This window comes from Eubalaena glacialis, chromosome 5 (genome assembly GCF_028564815.1).
Source record: "Eubalaena glacialis isolate mEubGla1 chromosome 5, mEubGla1.1.hap2.+ XY, whole genome shotgun sequence".
NCBI classification, from domain to species: domain Eukaryota; kingdom Metazoa; phylum Chordata; class Mammalia; order Artiodactyla; family Balaenidae; genus Eubalaena; species Eubalaena glacialis.
The window spans coordinates 3,367,855-3,382,910 of NC_083720.1; the positions used below are offsets into that span (position 1 = coordinate 3,367,855).

A 15,056-nucleotide genomic window follows, 5' to 3' on the forward strand; every position below is an offset into this window, starting at 1 on the left:
GAGCCAGACAGACCAGGATTCTAACCTCAAGTCCAGTCCCCACGTACATCTGCCTGACTGTGGGCAGGACGCTGACCCCTCTCATAAACATCTAGGAAATGGGCTAACAACACCTGCTCCACAGAGCCGGGGGCCTGCAGGCAGTTGGTCAACAAGCAGGGCTGCTCCTGGCATAGGGAAGATGCGGGGATGTGCACCGGGCCTCCGCGGACTGTCCCACAGCAGGTCCCAGATCTCTGGCTGCGCAGAGAGAGGGTCTAAACACTGAGGGGAGCGTGCTCCCACCTCCCTCTGGCGCCTCCCCACTGCTGCCTACCCTGAAGCCCAGATGGCGTGAGGAGCAGAGCTGGCGAGGCTCCGTTCCGTGAATTCCACGCCACGCGCCTACAGGGGGAGCCCTGGACGTGGCAGGGCAGGGACACCGGCCTTAGCGTCTGCCTCCGTGAAATGGGATGGAACAGGTGATGCAGCTGGCATGGGGCCCGAGTCAGTATTCTCTGGTGGGGGACAACACCCCGCCGCGGCTGGAGCCCTCTGAGTAGCAACCTCAGCTCCCAGGATGCCCGACACAGCTTGGGACCTACCCCGGGGGAGGGGTCGGTCGCCTCTGGGACCCCAGTGCAGGGCCTGTATGGAGCACATCATCAGTGCCTGAGGCTGCCTGGCAGAGACAACGGGAGGGAAGGAGCAGGGATGGCAGGGAAGTCTCCGGGGAGTGGGTCTCTGGGAGGTGCAGAAACACCACCTCACCAGCAGCAGGACCAGGGACAACTAATGTCACTAAGAGCTCCCTCTGAGCCAGGGACCAAGTCATTTCACGCTCACAGCCGCCCTATAAGGTAGGCAGGCCTCCAGTTCGCAGGTGGGGAAACAGGACCAGTGACATGAACCAGCTGCCCGGGTCAGGCAGGAAAAGGGCACAGCAGGGGTCTGAACCAGGCAGCCTGGTCACTCGGCCCCTCTGCAGGGTGACCAGAGCATCTGTTCACTCACACCAGCAACCAGCTTCTGCCCCCGCCTAGTTCCACGTGGGTCCCTGAGTGGCAGCCGCACCTGAGCCCCGCAGGGCTGCCATGTGTAGGATTTGTCAAGTGTCTGCAGAAGGGCCCCAGGCAGCCCAGGGCCTCCTCTCCAGCTCCAGGGTCACAGCCAGAGGTGCCTGTGCTGGAGGATCATTTTCTGGTGTCTGGGATCTCGCCCGCCTTGGCCTCACCACCCGGACATCAGCCTCCAAGGCTGACTTGGAAATGGCATCACCGTCTGCCCTGCTGGTTTGGGGGTCTGATGCCTGGGGCCTTCTGGAAAGACGCTGCCCCCTCCAAGTCACCTGCAAGGCCAGGGACGTGCTACTCACATGTCCAGTTGTCATTTCCTTAATGACACGTCTCAGGGTCTGGGGCCCGTGGAAAGGACAGCGAGGGGTCAGCGTATCGCAGGGGGATGGGCTCAGCTCTGAGGTCCAAGAGACTTGGGGCAGCTCTGCAGCTCTGAGCCTGGGGCAGTTCCCCGGGCCTCTGTTTCCACATCCAGAAAATGGGAACATGGGAGCCCGCCTTCTGGATTCATGGGAAGGTGCATAGGCTGTCAGTCAGCGCTAAGGGACAGGCTGCCTGGTCCTCGTGTCTCCTTTAGGAGGCGGGCACATAGCAGGGCTGTTTGGAGCAGCACGGGAGCTGTAGGAAAGGCAGCCCGTGCGGCGATGGGCACACAGCAGGCGTCTGAGGACATTGCTGAGCTCACACCATCAGTCTTCCCCGCCCCGCCCCGCACGGAGCACCGTCAGTGGTGAGCACGGTCCCTGCCCTCCAGAGACGGGGGGCAGCGATGCCCAGTGACAAGGGCTCCCACTCGTCAAGCTCCACGGCCAGCGAGCAGGGGGCCCTGTGCTGGGGCCAGGAGTCAGGGCGTGAGCAAGTCTGCCCACTCCTGGGAACCCCCAGGGCCACCTGGTCCTCTGTGCCTCAGGCGGGCTTAATGACACTAGCCGGCCTCCACCACCTGGGGAGAGCGCTGTGAAGTCAAGCGAGGCCCTGGGGTCGTGGCCGAGGCCTCAGTGACCGTCCCCTCGGGCAGCGTGGCACACGGGGGCCTGGCTCCCTCCGATTCCAACAGGATGGAGTGGGGTTCTGACCCTGTGCGTCTCATCTGGGCTGCTACTGGCCAAAAGGTTAGGAAACTCGATGGAAGAAACACTTTAAATGTGAGAAAAGTCATGCTCTTCGTGTCTTCTCTTTGCGGGGTGTAAGTCAATTTGGGACTAGACCCCAGGATTCCACGGGAGCCAGCGGTCTGCAGTGTCCCTGTGACACCTCAGCAACCCCCCACCTCGCACCTGCTCGTGCCACAGCCCGGTCACCTGAGAGGTGCTTCCTGTCTCCTTAGGCGAGGAGGTCGGAGTCAGGGAGGGGGCATCCCCCGCAAGGGCTACAGCAATCCGGCAATCTGAGCGAGGCCCGCCGGACCCCACGCCCGCTCTGCTTTCTCCTGCCTCCCAGTGCTAGAATTGAGTCTACTTTGGGCCCAGCAGATGGGGGGGAGACCTTGGAGAGGCGAGGGGGGCTCCACGTACCTCAGGAAGAGTTCTATGTGGACCACGGCCGGCGCGATCTTCTCCACCACGTCAGCGATGAAGTTGAACTTGTACCGCGGGCTGGTCAGCTGGTGGAGACCTGTACTGGCAGAAGAACCAGGTGCTTTAGTGATGCCCAGACATTTGGGAAGGGGGGCTCACTTGCCCCAAGGATGGTTAATGCTGAGCTTCCTCACCTCACATCGCCAGCCCGGCCAGGAGGCTCAGAGAGGTCAGAACACTTGCCCTGGGCCACACAGCACTGACGTGACGCTCAGGCTGGATCTGGGCTAGTCCCCCTGGGCCCTTGCCCTTTCTCTCAGATACAGCAATGCCCTGGCGTGAGAAAACCGACCCTTCCCCTTGCCAGCTCTGGCCTGTCCCTCCAGGCCTTGGGCTACTGCAGTGGCTGGACAAGGTTACAGCAGAAGCCCCTGGGTGGTCCCTTCTGAGCTGCCCACTCCTGGCCATGGTGTGGCCCCCATCTGGGCCAGGTTGGCTGCCGCTGTCTGAGTCGCCAGGGCCCCCCCACCCCCACCCCGACCCTGATCTGTGTCTAACTTAGCCAGGCCCCAGGCTGGCTTGCCAGGCAGCTCACGACCTTCCCTGGAACATTCGCCGGCTCAGATTTCCGCTGCCGTCAGCAGTGGGGCTGCTGCTCGCCAGGACCACAGGCCTGAGACGTGTGGGTGGCACAAGGCCCACACCCCTTTGGTCTCCCTGTTCGGGCACGTGCTGGGGTCTCCCAGGTCCCCGCCAGAGACCGGCGCTGTCTGGAACCCACGCTGCCCAGCCCTGCTTGTAAGGGCTCCCAGGGCCTGAAATGAGTACTGGGCTGAGCACCATTGAGCTCCAGCTGTGTGGCTTTAGGCAAATCACTTACCCTCTCTGGGCCTCGACACCTCACCTGAAATGTGAGACCAAAGGTGCCTCTCGACCCCCATCCCCCAGGGAGCTGTGGGAATAGGCTGCGACTTGCAAACTGTAATGCTCCCTGCCTCGGCAGGGGTGGGAGGGGAAGGGGGGAGCCCACCACCCACCCTGCTCCCTGATGCTGGTGAACGAAGAGGGCTCGGCCTGTAAGGTCCAGCTTTGCAGCTGATGTCTCTCAATGGTCTCTGGGAAGTGACCAAGCATGAGGATCTAGAGAAAATCTGGTTTTCCTGGTTGTCCAAAGGGACGGGAGGGAGCAGGCTGGGTGCAGCACAGGAGGTGGGGGCAAGCCCACAGTCGGTGCCTCATAAACGTCCGTGGACAAGTGCGGTCCCCATCCACGGCCCGACTCATCTCCCCAGCTGTCCAGGGGGGCAGCCAGGGCAGGGGGCATCAGCTCCATCCTAAAGGTGGGGAAACTTGAGGCTCAGTTCGAGGAGAACCAGGACAGGGGCTGCAGGGCTCCCTTCCTTAGGGCCCTCCCCTCCCTCCCGTGGCCCCTCAAGGCCCTGACTGTGAATTAAGCCTGAGCTGGGACTCGGGGCCCAGAGGAGAGCTTGCCTTGGGCTCCTCGGTCCGGGGAGGCAAGCAGGGCCCACCCCACGGATCCTGTGATATCTGCCTCTCAACCAGCCTGTGGGCGCCGGCCACGGCGGGCCCAGCCCCCTTGGTCAGCCTGAATCAAAGGCCGCCTATCCGGGGTGGCTGGAGACTGGCTGGGAGACGTGGCCCACTGCAGGGCCACCTCGTGGCTCCCTGATGATCAAATTGCGGCCGCCAGGGACCGCTGTGCCCAGAGCCCTCCTCCCAGAGGCAAAGCCCAGTGGAGGGGTGGCGTCTAAGATTCAGAGGTTATGTTTGTGGGCAAGGCCCATGCCGGGCCACGGCTCTGCCTCTCCCAGCACACGTGGGTGCCAGGCACGTTTATTTCCACGTGGATAGCCAACAGTCCCTGAAACTCTGGAGGAGAAGCTACCTGTCAGCTAGCCTGTGGGGCCCGAGCCTAGCTCTGCCTGCCCAATCCCAAGGGCACTGGGAACCAGCATTCATGCTTTATCTTAAAGGCACAGGGAAGGAAGCCAGCCACCAACCTTGTTGCCCCTTCCAGGTTCTGCTGACAAGAAAGCTCCCTTGCCAGGCAATCCCCACATCACCAAGGTCCCGGAGGACCCCCAGGCAGGGGGGAGGAGCACCAGGCCTGGATTTCCTCTGGCCAAGGCTCGTGCCCACCATGCCATGCTGGAACAGGCAAGCCCAGGCGGGTGAGGCCAGGTGTCACCCCTCCCTGCTCTGTAAACCATGGGGGCCACTTACCCCCAGTCTCTGCGCCATCATCCACCATTCCCACATGGACCGCTCCCCAGTTTTCCCTACCACGATGCTCTGGCCTGTCCTGGGTGCAGCTCAAATCTCGCCTCCTCCAGGCAGCCCCCCTGGCAGTCTTCTTCCAGCCCCCCTTGGGGCTCCCAGCATAATGCCTCACCCACCACACTCGCTCTCATAGGGAGGCTGAGTGCCTTCCGTGTGTGTGCTCAGTGCTGGGGACAGGCCAGTGACCAGCCAGGCACAGCACTGTGTGACCAGTGACGGGACAGGGGGATGCCCAGGGTGAGATGCGGGAGTCCAGTGGCACCCCTAATCCAGGCCTGGAAGAGCACACCGGGAGGGGAACAGAGATGCAAAGACACAGCATCACGCATGAGGGCAGCTATGGGTGGATTCGGCTGACTCCAAACCGGGCCCAGTGTGAATAAGACAGAGGAGGGGTGAAAACATCTGATCAGAAGAGGCTGCGTTGCCACGTGACTCGATCCCAGATCTCAGCGACTCCAAAGCTTTAGGCGCGTCTGTCCAGCCCCTGGCTGAACCAGCCGAGGTCCCGCAGGCTGAGCGCCCCGAGCTGCCCAAGCAGCCAAGGAGCTGACCTGGCCACCCGCAGATCTGGACGGCACGGCGGCCTCCCTCCAGATGCTGTTCTTTCCAATGTGGCCTCTCCAGAGATCACTTAAAATAGGCGACATTCAATTTCATGTGACGATTTAAAAACAAAAACCCTCTGTAAAATATTCATAGGCCAAAGGCTGGCGGGAAACACATCAGAATATTTCATGGTGGATATTCGGGGGCAGAGGTAAAGTTATGAGTGATTTTGTTTTCTTTTGTGAATTTTCCAAATGTTCTCCTGTAAGCAAGTTAGATACAGAAAGAAACAAGGGAGAGAGGAAGGCCTGGACGGGCTGTGAGCTGGGCTGGGGTGTGAGACAGCGAGAGGCCAGGCTGTGTTTCCCACCATCCCCGGCAGGGCCCTGGTGACTGGCTGGCTGTGGAAGCTCCAAGGAGAAGCCGGGCGGGGCTCACCTCCCACACAGGCACCAGCTCCTCTGGGACACAGACATGTCCGGATCCCCCGATAGCCCAGCTGTAACCAGCATACGCGAACCCCCAAGGCAGCCCTTGAGAGGGGGCACGGGAGGGAGGGCCTAACCCTAACCCTAACCCAAGGATGAGGATGCTCTGCTTGACCCCATCCGGCCCAGCACACAGTAGGTCTGTAAACACCACCACAAAGGACATTGTTCAGCCTGTTAACCAGCTTTTGGGGGGAGCAGCCTCACAAGAGCAGCGTCAGTGTGTCCCAGGAAACAGGCTGGAGAGAAAGATGGTTTAGGGTGGAGACAGGCCTGGAGCTAGCGCCCGGTCCCATGGACTTCAGAGCCCGCGCCCGCCCTGACCCCACGGCTTGGGGCTCCCCTGCGGAGCTCCTGGGTCAGCCGGCTGGTGACACAGGCCCTGCCAGGCCCTGTCCCTTTAAGCCGGCGAGGTGGGTGGCGGGGAGGAGGTGGGAGGCGGGCAGGGCCTGCTTCCTGGTCCTCCTCCCCACACACAGATGAATCATCCCATGAATCAGTGGGAAGGGAAGACGTGGTTCCCACTGCCTCTTTCCACATGAAAACCTTGGGCCCCACGGCTGGGAGGCAGACTCTGTTTATTTGGGGGTTTTGACAACCCCCATCCCCACCCTCACACTGTCCTGGAGCCAAAGTTCTGAAGTCAACAGTCAGTCTTGACCGGATTCAGCTGTTAGCATTTTTTTTGTTTTGTTTTCAAAAATAAGCTGCAATCCACAGGCTTTGGAAGTTCTAGTCAGGAAGAACTTGACACAGAGCAAAGCAAACAAGGCCAGGTGTCCAGCGGTGGCGCCCTCCCGCAAGAGGAAGGGGCACAGCCAGGGCGGAAAGGGACGGGGAGAAGGGCTGGCAGGGAGCCAGGCGGGGCCCGGGGCTCCACCTCCCACATTTCTGCATGGCAGGGCTTCCGGCACAGCGGCAGACCCTGAAAGAGGACCTATGATGTGCCAGCTCTGGACAGTCACGACTGCCATGGAATGGATGGGGAAATCGAAGCCCAGGGTGGGACACTGACTGGCCCAGACACCCCACAGGGCCACTGATACTGCTGCACGGGTTGTGTACTGCACAACTCCAGGACCATTCTTAACAAACATCACAGCGTGACTACCTCCCTTGGAATTGTGCAGTGCGCAACCTGCACAACCGTATGCATTACCCGTCCAGCACACAATGGGCAGAGCCAGGACTGAGACCCAGTTCTTTCCTCTAACTCCGAGGTCACTGCCCCTTCTTCTATTGCCTCCTGCAATCAGAAGACACCGCCCCCCCCTCACCCAGTAGTTAGGTAAGAGCTGGGAATGGAGGGGCCATCCGCAGGTGCCCACAAGGTCCCAGGCTGCGCCCATCTGTCCATAATGCTGACTACAGCCTGCAGGCCAGATGGCAACCTCTCAGCAGGGCTCACGGACCTGGGTGTCCAGGTCCCATTTACATCTGCAGCCTTGCTACTGCCGCACGCCCCCGACCCGGTACCCTCGGCTCTGGTTCCCCAAGCATGCGTGCTCTGAAGTGCCCCCCAAAACCTTTGTAATCAGTCCCTCCCTCATCACCCCCAGGCCCAGGCCAACACACCTCCCCTGGGGAGCCTGCCCTGACTCAGTGGGCTCAGTGACCGAGCTCACTCGTCTGGGGCCCAAGGCACCTGGCGACCCCTCCCAGACCTGTCCTTCGAGACTGTCCCCGTGGGCTGGGCGCCCCGACCCACAGTGGTGAGCGGAGAGCAGCAGGGGAGCAGGGGAATTACCAGGGGCTCCTCCACAGCCTCTCGCCCTCACCCCAGGCCCCACCCACCACCCACAAGGGGCAGGCTTCGAAGCCCCAAGAGCCGCCTTCCGGGTCTGATTAGTTCCCAGGATGGTTCCCTGCCTGTGTTTTTCTTTTTCTTGAAAACATGCCTGTCCCCGAGTGAACTGTCTCCCCCCCAGCCAAAGACAGTGGCTACAGCTCCCGGGGGGCGATGCTGCTGTCTGCGACCCCCAGGCTCCCGTCTCTGGAACCCAGGGCTGAGGGCTGCAGCCGGGCCTCCCTCTCCGTGGGCCACGCCAGCCGGGGCTCCGGGCACTTATGATAGCAGGGAGTTCTCACAGCAGTTCTTCAGGGCAGGAATCTTCACCCATTTTACAGGAAAAAGGCTCAGAAAGGTCAGGAGACCCGCCAAGGCCCGCAGCCAGGTCCCAGACCCCTGACCCCCGGCACGTCTCTCTCCCCGTGCTGGTCCTCAGCCAGGGTGACTGGCTGTCCCGCCCCCAGGAGAGCCCAGCCTTGGCCGGTCCTCAGCTTAGGGCCAGCCTGGCTTTTCTGGCTGTGAATCCCACTGGGGCTGCAGCCAACCCTGTGGAGGAGAGGGCTCGGCTATCAGCTCGTTTGTGCTTTGTCAAAGGGGCCCAACAGGCCAGGCAGGACTCCGGGCTGCCCACAGGGCCGCCCAAGCCACAGAAGCCACGGTGGGGTCAGCCCCTGCTCCTCCTCTTACAGGAAGCCCTCCCTGCCCTGACTGGTCCATCAGCTGACTCCTCTGGGTTCAGGCTCCTCAGCTGTGACGTGGGTACTAAACGAGGCCAGTGGAACCGCCGTGGGCAGGGCCTGGCACGTGGCAGCCACTCCACAAACACTGCCCTCCAGCTCCTTCCCGTCCTCCACTGCCCCACCTTCCTCTCACAAACTCCACTTATGTCAGATACGTCCACTTGTCAACATTTAGGTTTATTCCCACTAACGCCTATTAATTAACGCTTACATCGTGCAAAGCACTTGAAATTCATTATCTCATTGATTGTCAATGACCCAGTGAGGAGGATCTGTTGTCCCCATTTCACAGATGAAGAAACTGAGGCGTGGAGAGCTTAGATTTGCAGCGTCTCTCCACGGGAAGTGGTAGAGCTGGGACTCACCCCTGAGCAGCCGGGAACAGAACTGGGTCTCGGTTGTGGCTCTGCCCATTATTTGCTAGAGGGGCTAGAGAATACAGTTGGGCAGGTTGTGCACTGCTACCCTCTGCACCAGACCGGGCATTCAGTTTGGGATGCGCACACACCCACACGTCCTGGCCACATCTTTGCTACACTGAGGACAAGGGGTCTGTGATTTTATTCTCTTTCCAACCTGTTTATTCAACATCCTTATCAAAACCAAGCAGGGAGGCCACTTCCTCAAGGTGCTGGAGGCCTGCCCGGGGTACAGGGCACTAGATGCAGTCAGGAGGACCCGGGTTCAGCACAGCTGTGCCTCCCCACCTGGCGACCTCGGGCAGCCCACTACACCTTGATGAGTCTTTTCTTCTAAAGGGCCGTGACAAAAACACCCAGACACGATGTGTGTTTAGCCCAGAGAACAAGGTCTCGCCCTTGACCCTGGTAAAACCTGGTGGCTTCTCACCCTCAGAGCAGGCCCAGGAGGAGGCCGCTTTCAGACCCTCTGGCAGGACACACCGGCTCACTCGGTCAGCCGAGGGCTACTCCGCCATCCAGTTTGCACGAACCCCAGGCTTCCAAGGAGGCCAAGTGAAGCTCTGCTTGGCCTCATTTTCCCCAGAGCTCCCGGCAGCTGAGAGGTGCGTGTCAGGCCAGGTGGACGCAGCCAGTGGGTTGAGCCTGGTGCACCCTTGCTCCAGCTCACCCAGCACAATGCTTGCAGTGTGACCAAGTCAGGGCGGTTCATCCCCAAAGCGGCTGGGCGTCTCTGCTGGGTCCCCTCGGATGTGGACTTGAAGGCAAGGACGGACCTGGATTTGGGCTGGGGGTGGGGGTGGGGCTCCACAGGCCTCACAGGTCATGGCGGGGCCCCCAAAGCCTGGAGAGGTGATAAGCCTGCTACCCTGTCCCAAACCTAGGCCACCCCTTCTCAATGACACAAACAGAGCAGTACTGCCACCAACACACGGACAGGGCCACGCATCAGCCAGGCTCTTGTCACGGAACCCCGTGCCCCACTAGACACCCTCCACGCCAGAGCCCCCCGCCAGAACTTGATCACAACTCTCCGAACCTGCTGCTCCAAGAGAGGCCCCGCCACCCACCCTGACCCCCTCCCCCCATCAGTCATGAGATACTAATGCCTCTGGAGCCTGTCCCCCTCGGCTGTCCCCCTAGCTCAGGCCTCATCAGTTCTGCCTCCTCAGGGCACCAGACTCGCACTAGCTGGGCTCCTGTACCCACTCTGCACACCTGTTACCCATAAGCCTTCAGGGGTCCCTCACCTCCTAAAGATGGGTCACCCTCACAGCTCCTCCATCTGGCACCAGCTTATGCTCAGCATTTCCTGCTGTCCTCCTCAGCACAGGCTCTCTTTGCATCAACCTCTCCATGGCTGTTTAGATGCCACCTCCTCCAGGAAGCCCTCCCTGATCTATGTCTCTCCCCATCCCAGAGATGGGTTCTCCCTCCCCTGAGTTCCACACATTGTCACCTGTCCCTCACAACACAGATGATCAGGGATTTCACAAGGACTCGGCTGGTGGTGGTGATGGTGGACAGGCTGCAGAGGCCAGGACGTACTGAGCCTGCAGGCTGCATCAGAAGTCCTGCTTGGTCCCAAAGGCAGTGGCCCCAGAGTCACAGCAGGGCTCTGGGCTGGGGAGATGTGCGTCTCATACCCGCCCCCTCGGGCCACCGTGTGGAGGTGCATGGGAAGGGGAGAGGCGTGGGAAGACAGACTGGACGGGGTGCTGTGGGATCCCAGTGCACCTCCAGACCAGCGCAGTGAGCGTGGAGGGCGAGGGTGCTTCCCAGGCCAAGCCCTGGAGGGAAAAGAACAGCTGCACAGCACCCCGGGCCTTAAGCTCCTCTTGGCTGGACTCCTGGCTCTTCACGAGTCCTCAGGAGCCAACAGATGCTGCAGTTCAGCCCTGCTGTCTGGGCAGGGGGAGTGAGAGGAGTGGGGACGCCTGATGAGTCCTGAATGCAGAATTCTGAGACCCACAAGGCCCCAGGAAGCTGCTAAGAGGATTAAAAATCGAAAGCCAACAAAGCGCTTAAATAAATAGAGCCGAGAGCCTCTGTTGGCACCTGCACTGGGGCTGAACAATAAAAGCTGATGATTAAATGCCACGTTGTGAACCGCCCAGGGCTTGAGATTCTGATTTAATTGCACGCTTGAAGGCCTATTTGTCTGCAGCTGTAGGCAGACAGGCTGTGAAAAGGGACACCTCTGCTCTACGCAGACCCTCTGCACACAGTTCTCTGGGTTTTACTCTCCCATTGACAGATATTCACCCACACCGTGTAGTATCTGCCTAGCACAGACATGGGAGTACACAGGAGCTCCACGGATAGGTAATGAACCCATCATCACTGGAGGTATGCAAGGAGGGACACCCACCATGTGGGCCAGCCTTTCATTCCACAGCACCTACTGAGCCCAGGTGCTGGACAGACGTCTGTCTGTGGTCACTGAACTACTGTCCTCTTCTCACCCTCCTGTGTTTCCCCCACCGTCTGAGTTTCTCCAGGACACAGATGGGGTCTGCCTCATTACAGGGGCCTTGTTACCAGCCCACGGCCAGCGGGACACACAGAGAAGGTGCTTCACAGACGTGGACTCCCTCAGTCAAGAATAAAGGTTCCAAAATGCCTAGACCACCTCCAACCTCCCTGCTGACCCCCGGCACCCTGGAGCCTGATTCTAACAGCATCCACTACTTGGGGGGGTTGGCACTGGGAAAGGGCCCACAGACACCACCGAGTTGCAGTGGGCAGGCGCCAGGCCCACCCTGAGCCCTGTGCCTCCCAGACCCACCAGGTGGCTGGTTCCGGGCCCCAAGTTAGAAGGTGCAGTGGGTGCTCAAGAAGTGATAACGCCCATCTCCATGACATCGAGTGGCACCATGCTCCCAGTCTCCTGGGCACAATCCAAACACAAGACCGACCTCATCACCCTCTCTTCTCTTAAAACCCTTCAGTGGCTCTCCCGTATAATCATGGCTAATCCCACATAACGCTTCCCAAACCGGGCTCCCCGGAACCCCGGTGTGCCAGGAGGAGGTCACGTGTGTCCTGCCAGGAAAGAGCTCTGTTGAAGTTCTCTTGGGAAACCCTGGGTTTTATCATTTTGTGGGGTTTTTTTTTTTCCTTGCTGTAGGTGTTCTCAGAAGCTCTGATAGACTCAAGCGGAGTGTGAATCCCCATTGCAGGGCTGGCGTTTACTTTCTCAAACTTTTGGGGCCACAGGACACTTATTTTCAGAATCCCAGACATGATTCGGGAAGCCTGGCCTACAGGATGAAGCCTAAAACACGACATTTATGGGCCACTTGTGGTCCTGTCCCAGCCAAGCTGCCCAGCCTTGGGTGTCTCTCACAAGCCTACGCACGCACGCGCGCACACACGCATCCCCTGCACAACAATTGCTCTGGGCTACGTGGCTCACCATGCACGCGCCTCCATGCGGTGGTTCACGCTGTCCTCTCTTCCCAGAAAGCCTACCCCTCCCGCTACCTGGAAGACGTGTCCTCATCCTTGGAGATTCAGCTTAGATGCCCCTCACCCCTGAAGGTTTCCCGGCACCCCAGGCAGCCGTGCGCCCCACCGTAGAGCCTGTTCTGGCGGTCAGCATCTCCTGGTGGGCAGCTGCGGGCTGAGGGCACACGTGGGGCCTGACAACTCCATCGCCGTGAACTCTGGGCCCAGCGCAGGTTGCTGCACTCAGAGCTCCTGCGGAACCAACGCCGGAGCCTGCATTCCTAAGAGGTGCCCCAAACAAATAAGGGCACAGCAGGGTTTTCCAGCATTTTCTTCCACAGGGTCAACCTGTGTGGCAAGAAGCCACCCAGAGCCAAGGCCAGGTTATGAGAGGCTGTTCTAAGGTTTGACGGGACTGAGAAATTTCCTACCCCGACGGCCGGTCCCCACGGAGCTCCAAGCAGTCCAGAGGCTCCACAAGCCCGCTCCCCATTCCTAAACAGCCCTCCGGGGACATGTGTTTTAAGCGCAGTGCAAGACAAGAAAGAAGACACCACATGTCACTCAATTGGTGTCTCTTGAATATCCAGACTGGATATTTAAGGCCAGGAAAGACTGCTTTGCATCCAACACCCAGGCAGGGAGGGATATGGGGACCAGGAGAAATGAGACACAACATGGGTAAGTTTTGATGAGGCCAGAGGCTGGAGAGATGTAGAGCTAGACCAGGCCCCTCGGGGTGGTCAGGAGAGCACCGGGTTTCACTGTGGCTACTTCTGTGACCTTGGGGACAGCACTTTACCTCTCCCAGCCTCAGTTTCCCCACCTGGAAGACCAGAAGGCTGGTTGGATGATTTCTCAAAGAAACCATCCCTTGTGCCCGGGGAGTGTGGACCTTGAGGCTCCGCCCCGGCTCTGAGCCTGTTTCCCCAGGAGATTGCTTCATTCCACCCCCCGCAGTGCTAGCGGAGCAGCCCGACCGAGCGCTTACCCGATGGGCAGGCGCCCTTCTGCAGCTGGCGCACGGGCGTCCCAGAGAGCTGCAGCGCGCGGCGGCTGGCCGCCTGCAGCGCGCACACGTTGGCGTAGGTGTGCCCGTCGGTGCCGCACACGGCGTGCGCCCAGCGACACCGACACACGCCGCGCACACACTCCAGGCTCTCCCCGCACGGCGAGTCTACGGCGCGGCCGCACGGCTCGCCCTCGACGGCGGCGCACACCAGGCAGCAGTTGCAGAGGTCGGGCACGTAGCCGCCGGGACAGCGGGGACTCGGGCACCGTGACACGTCGCAGCGCGCGGGGCACGACGTGGCCAGGGGCTCCCGGGCCAGCGCCAGCGCGACCAGGGCGGCCAGGAGCAGCGCCCGCGCCTGCATGGCGGACGGGCCCGCGGCGGGCGGCAGCGCGGGGGACCCGGCCAGGGGCGCACCGAGGCCGCTGCTCCGGGCGCCGACGGAGGGAACGCGGGCGGGAGCGCGGCCACACGCGCCGGCGGCTCAGGCGGGCGGGCGCCGGGACCGCAGAGACATGCCCGGGGCGCGGAGAACCCGGGGGACTGGGGAGGCGCCCGCTCCCTCTGGGCAGACGGTCTGCGGGTAGCCGGCCCCGCCGCGTTTAAAGGCGCCGGCCTCCCGCCCGCCCTCGCTGGAAGGGGGCGGCCCGGCCCCTCCGCCAGCTCCGCCCCGGCCCAACCGCCCCCGCCCGGCCTTCCGGGCCTGGACCCAACCGCGGCCGAAAGCTGGGCCTGCCCGGTCTGGGAAACCGGTGTGATGGATATTCTGCGACCCCGCCCCCGGGTAGGGGCCTTGGGGAGGAGGAGCCACCAGTGTGCAGGCCTCCGGCACCCCTGGGAATCCCTGAGCTAGCCGAGTTCATGACTGAGTTCCAGTGACCTCAGCTACTCCCCCCATCACCCTCCCCTTCATAGAAATGGGCAAGGCCAGACCGTCCCAGCTCCTCCTCCCCAGCCTGCCTCCCCTCCCTCTCCTCAGCCCCTGGCGCCCCTCCCGCACCCCAGGCCGCCTCAGCCAGGAAGCCCTCCGGACAGACCCGGACCAATCCACGTTGGTGGGAGGGATGGATGTCACCCCTCCTGGCTCCCCACCTCCACTGGGGACAAACCTTCAGGAAGTGCCCCCCCCACCCCATTGTCCTCAGTCTTTAGAGCTTGGAGGATGTGCTCCCCCAGGCTCTGGACAGGGTCTGTCCGGTTGCAGCCCGGCTCTCGGTGCTCTGTGGCCCTGGCAGTTGTCTTACAGCTCTGTGCCTCAGTTTCCTCTGCACGAAAGGGGAAGGAATAGCACTTGCTGCCTCACAGGATGTAGGGAGAGTCCCACGCAGTGGATGGTGGAGGAATGTCCGCAAGCACCTTGTGCGTGGCACGCGGTCGGCCCACGGGACCGGGAGGCTGCTTCATCCTCTTGATTATTCCGCACACGGTCTCTGAAAAGCCACTTAAGACCCAGGCCCCGCCCGAGGGCCCAGAGCCTGGTGACCATGATGTCATCAGCGTGACAAGGGCTGTGGGGATCCGAGGAGAGGGCAGAACCGTCCTTTGGAGGTGAGCTTCAAGAGGGTGTAGGGTCTGGGACTTCCCTGGTGGTCCAGTGTTTAAGACTCCGTGCTCCCAATGCAGGGGGCCCGGGTTCGATCCCTGGTCAGGGAACCAGATCCCGTATGCCGCAACTAAAGATCCTGCATGCCGTAACTAAGACCTGGAGCAGCCAAATAAATAAATAAGAGGGTGCA

General features: G+C 61.1%; 1 protein-coding gene across 3 annotated transcripts in view; it reads right to left on the minus strand.

The window, feature by feature from the left end:
- Nucleotides 1–13,994, minus strand: part of HTRA3 (HtrA serine peptidase 3) — a 32,897-nt gene extending 18,903 nt beyond the window's left edge. The window contains exons 1-2 of one of the 3 annotated variants that reach the window (XM_061191068.1): nucleotides 13,300–13,991; nucleotides 2,570–2,669 (exon numbers count right to left, since the gene is read on the minus strand). In XM_061191068.1, coding sequence (XP_061047051.1) covers nucleotides 2,570–2,669; nucleotides 13,300–13,684 — 485 coding nt within the window. In that variant the 5' untranslated portion in view covers nucleotides 13,685–13,991. Of the gene's footprint in view, nucleotides 1–2,569; nucleotides 2,670–13,299 lie in introns of all 3 variants that reach the window. The other 2 variants (XM_061191069.1, XM_061191070.1) reach the window with 2 other exon arrangements.
- Nucleotides 13,995–15,056: the final 1,062 nt, after the last annotated feature.